General features: G+C 42.9%; 1 protein-coding gene across 1 annotated transcript; it reads left to right on the top strand.

The window, feature by feature from the left end:
* Positions 1 to 2,619: 2,619 nt before the first annotated feature.
* UQCRFS1 (ubiquinol-cytochrome c reductase, Rieske iron-sulfur polypeptide 1) lies at positions 2,620 to 8,613 on the top strand. Its single transcript, XM_016935583.4, has 2 exons — positions 2,620 to 2,979; positions 7,722 to 8,613. Exons 1-2 carry the CDS (start codon positions 2,766 to 2,768, stop codon positions 8,330 to 8,332), a joined length of 825 nt encoding a protein of 274 aa, XP_016791072.1. The 5' UTR covers positions 2,620 to 2,765; the 3' UTR covers positions 8,333 to 8,613.
* The last annotated feature ends 208 nt before the right edge of the window (positions 8,614 to 8,821 follow it).

Here is an 8,821-nt window from a genome sequence, read left to right as displayed (position 1 = left end):
TCCCTCAGTTTACAAAACTGACAATGTTTATTAAGCTCTCGTTGTATGCCAGTGTGCTAAATTTCTCACATGGATTCTTTCTTTTAATTTGCACAGCAATGTCATTTTTATCCCTGTTTTACAAAGAAGAAATCTGACACTCAGTAACGTTGCCCAATGTCACACAGGTAGTAAGGGGCAGAGCTGCCATGAAGGCCAGGCTGTCTGGCTCCAGAGTGAGCTGATACATGAAAGCTAAAACCCCCTTCAGTTAAATAACAACCACTGAGGGGTTGCAGTGGTGTGGACTTGTAGTCCCAGCTACTCTGGAGGCTAAGGGAGGAGGACTGCTTCAGGCCAGGAGTTTGAGACCAGCCTGGGCAACACAGCAAGACCCCCATCTACCAAGTGGAACCCAGGTTGGCCTACAGAAGTCCAAGTTCCAGTATGCCTGCCACTCCTGGACATTGGTCTCCTTCTTCCACAAGAGGACAGCAGTTCGGCCATACAGTTACCCATCTCTCTGCTGCAACGCTGGACTCGAACACCACTACCAGATGCGTTCTTATCAATGTGTCTTTGGGCACGTCATTTGTCTTCTCTGAGTCTTAGTTTCTTCATCTAGAAAATAGAAAGTTATTATTATTGCAGATATTTATCTACTGTGTGCCAGGCACAGTTCTAGGCATTTTACATATATTAATCCATCTCATCCTTAAAATAACTCTCTAGGGTAGATCCTGTTATTATCTCTGTTTTACAAGAGAAAGACGGAGGCACACACAGAGATTAAATAACTTGCCCTAGGGTACAGCTAGTGAGTGGTGAAACTAAAATTGAACCCAGGAGGTCTGGAGATAATTCCTATTCTGTTCACCCAACTGGGACATTGTGAAGGTTTTGTGAAGGCTCACTCATTCATTCATTCATTCATTTTTCATTTACTCTTACCAACTCAGAGGGAATTGTGATATTATTTCATGTGAAGCACTCAAACCATGCATGGTGTGTGACAACTTCTCTGGAAATGTCTTTTATCCTAAGGTTGTTGCCAAGGGAGAGCACTGAGCCAGCTATGTGATGAGCCTGGCCAGGGTGGCCCCTGAGGAGGCAGCCTCCAATCTTCAGAGTACAGTATAGTCCCTTGGGCTATAAGGCTGGTCAAAGCCTAGGCCCTAAGGGGAGTCATAGGAAGGTCAAAGGGGAAACCTGTCAGTACACTTTGGACCTGGCATGAGGAATAACAATGAGTCAGCAAGGATCAAGGGAAGGCTTCTTAGAGGAGGTGGCATCTCAGATAAAAACACCACTAGCAAATCCTCACTTGGTGCTGCCTGTGTGCTGGGCCTGCTTGTAGGTGCTTTGCATGTTTTAGTTCATTTACTCCTCCCAGTAACTTTACAACACACACGGCATCATTACTGCCCCCATTTGGCAGGTGAGGAAACTGAGGCACAGAGAGGTGAGGGAACTTGCCCAGATCACAGAGCCCATGCACAGCACAGAGCCAATTCTGTGCACTGCTTATATTAACATTAACTTAATATTTAAATCATTTTTGACCTAAATGAAAAACTTTATCTCAGTATAGTACAGAATAGAAAACCAGTATGGATAGAAAATCAATACTATGAACCATGTAATGAAATCACTCTAGACTCAGTTCTCTGCTAAGAGCTTCTAACTCAAGATCTTTTCTGTTAAAAGTGGGAGATAAGTGTAGAGAGGAATTAAAGATATATTAGGATCAAACTGAGGCCAAGTGCATTGGCTCATGCCTATAATCCCAGTACTTTGGGAGGGGGAGACAGGACTCCTTGAGGCCAGAAGTTCGAGACTGGACTGGGCAATATAGTGAGACCTCATCTCTACTTTTTTTTTTTTTTTTAATTAAAGATGTACTAGCACCAAACTGAGACTTTCTCATTGGTGCAATCAGGATTGAAAAACAAAACAAAACAAAACTTTCTCACTGTGTGATGGAACGTGAATGAGCGAACTCTGTGCATCCTCTAAAATTCTAAAATCTTACTTGGGGAAACAGTGGTGGCACTGAAGAGCATAGACTCAGGAGACAGATTACTCTGCTTCACATCTTGCTGGCTATCCAGTTCCTGGAAAAGAATCTCTCTAAACCTCGGTTTCTTCATGGGTAAAATGCTGATAGTAATAGCTCTGACTTCATAGAGACCTTGATAACAAATGAAAGAACGTAGGTATAATAAAACGCAAAACCAAATACACAGTGAGTGCTTAATAAACATAATCCATTAGCATTATCGAGCTTTGCACAGATGCCTCTGGCCTTTTTGTTGTTGTTGCTGTTAGACGAAGATAATAAAAATCATCATAGTAAACACATAGCGATTACTATGTGCTGGACTTTGTCCTAGTTGAGATATATTACCATCCTAAGTTAAACTATAATCGTTTATTGTTATCTCTAGGTCTTCCTAGATGAAATTTTTACCCTAAAGGATCGTAAAGTCGGCCCATCGGACGTCAGTGGGCTCCCCTGTTCAGCCCTCTCTTTCTTCTGGGGATCTCTCGGGACACAGACGAGGTGGCACCGGGACCTACAGGTGGGCCGCAAGCCCCGCCCCCAGCGCCGCCTTGTAGCCCCGTCCCCGGACGCAGCGCCTCTCCAGGTTTGCCCCGCCCTGCAGGACTGCAGAATTTCCTTTCCGGCGGCGCGCTGACGTCACGCGTCCCGCGCCTCCTCGCGCCTGCGCCGTGGTTGGAAGGTCGTCCCTGTGACCGGCTTGGCGGTTGGAGCGGCTGTCGCCATGTTGTCGGTCGCAGCCCGCTCGGGCCCGTTCGCGCCCGTCCTGTCGGCCACGTCCCGCGGGGTGGCGGGCGCGCTGCGGCCCTTGGTGCAGGCCACGGTGCCCGCCACCCCGGAGCAGCCTGTGTTGGACCTGAAGCGGCCCTTCCTCAGCCGGGAGTCGCTGAGCGGCCAGGCCGTGCGCCGGCCTTTGGTCGCCTCCGTGGGCCTCAATGGTGAGCCGGAGCGAGGGCCGCGAGCGGGGCTGGGGGTCTCTCGGTGCCCGCTCCTCCGGCCCCCAGCAGGGAGCGGCCGCGGGCGCGCGAGCGGAGCCTGAATCAGGTCGGGCTGGGCGGCCTCCGCGACGCTGGGCCTGGCCCCCGGGCTCGGGGCGTTTTTCTGGTGGCCGGCCTGGACTCGCGTCCGCCGGCTTCGCCTGGTTCCTCCTCGGCCGAGTTCACGAGCTCTGTAGTCCCGCTGTTCCAGCCACCTCTGAGGGGTTTTGTTGCTTGCAGGTCGTTTGACCTTGGGCGAGTTTCTAAACGTACTTCCTGTGAAATGGATTCATATCTTTACCAATTTTGTAGGGGTGTCGTGAGGCTTAGGTGGAGGAATTCTACGTAAAGCCGTTAGCACAGTTTGGGCACTTACATGCTTAAGAAATGGAAACTTACTAATATTTGGGAAGTTGGTCTTCTCACCACTACCGATCCCTTCATGTCCTTCCCCTTCTTCACCCCCCCACCAAAAAAAAAAAAAAAAAAAAAACATACACAAGGTCAGTTACAGTGTAGTGTCACAACATAATCAGTCATCAGGAACGGGCAGAGATTGACGACGTTTACATTTTACAGATGAGAAAACAGACGAGGTAGAGTGACTCGCACCAGGATCCGTGGTGTGGATATGTGGTAGCAGGGATTTGACAAGACGAATTGTCGTAGCCACTGAGCTCTTCGCAGGGGCTATTCCACACCCTCTGTCCTTAGATCCCCGTTTATCTTCTTTGCCTCGCCTTCCGTCTTTACTTGGCCCTGTATCGGAGATAGAGAAATGGCAGCCTTTGGGCAGTGTGTCTGCAGGCTATGTAGTTTTCAAAAAAACTGGGAAGACTAATGGCATCTCTTAAAATGCTGGAAGCTGGTAATACTGGGATCTAGTTTCTCCTTGGGAAAAGTCCATAGTGTGCTGTGTAGTGGCCGCCCCCGCAGTTGGAGCAAGTGGCCTTCTCCAGTTTGTCACAGTCTTTACCAGGTCTGCGTGTTTCATTGTGTTACCAGCCTGGCTCCATTGATAGCTGTTTGTGACTCTTCCCCTACACGCTAACCAAATTGCCCGCCACTTTTCTTTTTACTCTGTCTTCATTCACCCTGGGCTCTGCACTTTTTTTATGGTCCTTCCACTAAGTTGCTGCATGTCCATATGTTTTCCTTACCCATCTTTTCAATCTCAGTTAAGGATCAGGTGAATAAAGTTTTTATTTGCTGATTTGTCTGTCTTTGTAGCACATACACTTTACACTCTGTATTGTGTTTATTGGTAACTCCTCCGACCTTGAGCTTAAGGGCATAGAGAAGGTAATGTCTTCTTTATTTTTCTATCTTTCACAACGTCGGATTTTGTATACAGTTAGTGCGAAGTATTTGTGAATGAATATTTGTTAAGGAGCATCAGTGGGTTTTGAAGAAACTGTCCACGGCGGGTGTAGAGTACCCTAGCCCATCCTTGGGACCTGGAGGTGAGAAGGAAGGAAGGAGAACATTTCAATAGCAAAAGAAAAGCATCTTTGGAATTCGTCATGTTGCTAAAGTTTCTTCAAAAAATTGGAGGCTTACATTTCTCTGATGGCCAGTGATGGTGAGCATTTTTTCATGTGTTTTTTGGCTGCATAAATGTCTTCTTTTGAGAAGTGTCTGTTCATGTCCTTCGCCCACTTTTTGATGGGGTTGTTTGTTTTTTTCTTGTAAATTTGTTTGAGTTCATTGTAGATTCTGGATATTAGCCCTTTGTCAGATGAGTAGGTTGCAAAAATTTTCTCCCAATTTTTAGGTTGCCTGTAAATCACAATGAGATACCATCTCACACCAGTTAGAATGGCAATCATTAAAAAGTCAGGAAACAACAGGTGCTGGAGAGGATGTGGAGAAATAGGAACACTTTTACACTGTTGGTGGGACTGTAAACTAGTTCAACCATTGTGGAAGTCAGTGTGGCGATTCCTCAGGGATCTAGAACTAGAAATACCATTTGACCCAGCCATCCCATTACTGGGTATATACCCAAAGGACTATAAATCATGCTGCTATAAAGACACATGCACACGTATGTTTATTGGGGCATTATTCACAATAGCAAAGACTTGGAACCAATCCAAATGTCCAACAATGATAGACTGGATTAAGAAAATGTGGCACATATACACCATGGAATACTATGCAGCCATAAAAAATGATGAGCTCATGTCCTTTGTAGGGACATGGATGAAATTGGAAATCATCATTCTTAGTAAACTGTCACAAGGACAAAAAAACAAACACTGCATGTTCTCACTCATAGGTGGGAATTGAACAATGAGAACACATGGACACAGGAAGGGGAACATCACACTCTGGGGACTGTTGTGGGGTGGGGGGAGGGGGGAGGGATAGCATTGGGAGATATACCTAATGCTAAATGATGAGTCAATGGGTGCAGCACACCAGCATGACACATGTATACATATGTAACTAACCTGCACATTGTGCACATGTACCCTAAAACTTAAAGTATAATTTTAAAAAAAATCGGACGGTTACCTGACTTAGAGAAATTATTTTTAGAAACAGGCAAATAATGTAGAACCATAAGGCAAAAACCTTTTCTGTAATCATTTCAGCCTGTAATTTAAGTTCACATTATAGTCTTGTCTAGATGGTTCATGGCAGGATGGCTTATGGGAGTGGAGGGGTTGGATCTGGAGAAGATTCTTGAATTAGAGAGGAAGGTTGTACTATTTTCATGCAGATTTCCAAGGCGCATTGGAGCTCACCTTAAAATAAAACTTGTTTTGTTAAAATTCCTTAAATTTTCTCCTTTAAGTATTTGATTCTGCTTTAGTTTAGAATTAAATCTAGCATCTTACTAAAAGTCAGACCTAATGCAGCTCATGTAAATATTTGGAGAATGATTTTTGCAACAGGGCAGTTTAATTTCCGAAAGGATTCTTGGTGGTGTAGCCTAGTAAAGTGTAACCAGTGGGAGGAGACTTTTGCCACCAAATCTCTGACTGAGAAGGGTAAAGCCATTTTATTGAGTTTTCTTGTACATTTCCTTGTATACTGTTAAGGGTTGTGGATACTGTTTTTAATGTAGAAGTATGAACTTTTTATTCCTTTATCTTTTAGGGAGGAAACTCATCTTTTCTGTAATCCCAGGTAGTGCTAGGAGCAAGTAATTTATGCTTAATTCCAAATGCCAGTATATACTGGCAGGTTAGCATTTATTTGTTAGAGTAGTAGTATAGGATGTAATGTCACTTTGACTCCACAGATTCTGGGATGTGAGTCTCAAGTTGCCATTATCTGTGTCCTGGTCTTCTCCAGGAAATGATTTAGTCAGAAAAGCATATAGAGTGATTTTGGTAGGTTTCGTTATTGTTTGAATACTTCTGGCTTCCATAAAGTTATTCCTTGAGAATCATGTGAAAAGCAGTTCAGGTATTCCATATTGTAATGTTTGACTACTCAAGGAAGTACAGTATATTAGGATGATATCCTAGTAGAGCAAGGTAGAATTGCAGTTTATTACAATAAAAATGCATCATAAAAGAAATCTTTATTTTGGAAACACGTTTTCTAAAAGAGGAATTTTTAGTGTCCCCTTTTTTAAAAAGGAAACTTTGTGGCAAATTTCTTAAGATGAATATACAATCTGCAAAGAGGTTTGCTTCCTGAAACATACCTAAAAATGGTACTAGGTAAAAATTTTTTTTGGTCAGATATTTAAAAATAGTATGGGAGAGAGGGATGTAACTGTGTCTTGTTTTTGTTTTTTCAACTACTAAAGAAACTCCTTGCTCCCAAAGTACTACATAGTAATTATTTGTTTAACATTCATTTGAGCTCTTTTATGGCCTAGACTAGAAGTGCCCCAGTTGAGAGAACTACAGCAGTGAAAAGGGAAGATAATACTCCTACTTTTACAGTAACTGTTGCCCTTTACTGAAGAGGGGGAGATATGAAAATTTTGCCCTTTTTTTCCCTCGCTAAATCGAAATAATTAGTTCTTTTGCAGTTTTCATTTTATTTTGAGAGCTCTGATAAGGATGTCCTTCTCTGCCTATTAGTGGTTTTAAGTTAAAGTAATACTAATTTATACACTAGAGTATAAAATAGAAACCTTAATTTTTCTGCAACAGAGTTATACAGTTCACAGAATGTTTATTGTATCATTATTATTTTATGAATTAGCAGTTTTTTCCGAGAACATAGATTGGACTATAAGGGGCAGACATTTACCTTAATAAGGTGATCACACGTCAACTTAGTGTGTGGACTAGATGAGTTTTAGGGTGTCCTTCTAATCCAGAGAGTATGGGAGGTATTTAGCATGATTTATATAGTAAGTCTGGGCAGTTGAATTTTTGGAAACTTTGAGATATTACTGTTTATTTTGCTATTTAACGTTTTTAGCACGATGCACTGAGGTGTTGTGAATCCTGAATCAGCAATGTTCAACCAACTAGGGGGAGCTCAATTTACAAATAGTATCTTGCGATTTCATACCAATATGATAGGTAGTGGTTCACTTCATTTCATTTTTAAGATTTTATATGCTAGCACCGCCAATTTGACTATTTCTGAGACCCAGTGAGTGCCATATTTCACATTTTTAGAATTTGATTTTTTACCTGTGAATCCATAAAGGGCTATTTCCTGATATATACTCCCTTCGGGGTACTCATCTAATTGTGTTTTTTAACCTTCTGTTTGTCTTGCAGTCCCTGCTTCTGTTTGTTATTCCCACACAGACGTCAAGGTGCCTGACTTCTCTGAATACCGCCGCCTTGAAGTTTTAGATAGTACGAAGTCTTCAAGAGAAAGCAGCGAGGCTAGGAAAGGTTTCTCCTATTTGGTAACTGGAGTAACTACTGTGGGTGTCGCATATGCTGCCAAGAATGCCGTCACCCAGTTCGTTTCCAGCATGAGTGCTTCTGCTGATGTGTTGGCCCTGGCGAAAATCGAAATCAAGTTATCCGATATTCCAGAAGGCAAGAACATGGCTTTCAAATGGAGAGGCAAACCCCTGTTTGTGCGTCATAGAACCCAGAAGGAAATTGAGCAGGAAGCTGCAGTTGAATTATCACAGTTGAGGGACCCACAGCATGATCTAGATCGAGTAAAGAAACCTGAATGGGTTATCCTGATAGGTGTTTGCACTCATCTTGGTTGTGTACCCATTGCAAATGCAGGAGATTTTGGTGGTTATTACTGCCCTTGCCATGGGTCACACTATGATGCATCTGGCAGGATCAGATTGGGTCCTGCTCCTCTCAACCTTGAAGTCCCCACGTATGAGTTCACCAGTGACGATATGGTGATTGTTGGTTAGAGACTTGGACTCAAGTCATAGGCTTCTTTCAGTCTTTATGTCACCTCAGGAGACTTATTTGAGAGGAAGCCTTCTGTACTTGAAGTTGATTTGAAATATGTAAGAATTGATGATGTATTTGCAAACATTAATGTGAAATAAATTGAATTTAATGTTGAATACTTTCAGGCATTCACTTAATAAAGCCACTGTTAAGCATTGTTATGCTCAGTCATACACGCGAAAGGTACAATGTCTTTTAGCTAATTCTAATTAAAAATTACAGACTGGTGTACAAGATACTTGTGAAATCTGTAACTGACTTTATTTTCCTGCCCAAATATTTGCTTCCTGCTTTGCGTCAGGGACGCAGATTCTGCAAGGTCATTGTTGGGATGAAGTAAAATTAACGGGTCATCTAAGTGTCTATGGCATTGACAGAAACAATGGTATCTAGGTATTCCTTATTTACTGGACTTGGTAAGAGTCCTGGCTATGCATTTCCTCCCT

This window comes from Pan troglodytes, chromosome 20 (assembly GCF_028858775.2).
Source record: "Pan troglodytes isolate AG18354 chromosome 20, NHGRI_mPanTro3-v2.0_pri, whole genome shotgun sequence".
Taxonomy (NCBI): domain Eukaryota; kingdom Metazoa; phylum Chordata; class Mammalia; order Primates; family Hominidae; genus Pan; species Pan troglodytes.
The sequence above is the reverse complement of the archived record's forward strand: the minus strand, read 5'-3'. Positions and strand labels throughout refer to the sequence as shown.

Coding starts and splice junctions, on each gene's coding strand:
- UQCRFS1 (XM_016935583.4), top strand. CDS start 2,766: ATGTTGTCGGTCGCAGCCCGCTCGGGCCCGTTCGCGCCCGTCCTGTCG. Junction 2,980..7,721: donor CGCCTCCGTGGGCCTCAATG/GTGAGCCGGAGC, acceptor TTTGTCTTGCAG/TCCCTGCTTCTGTTTGTTAT.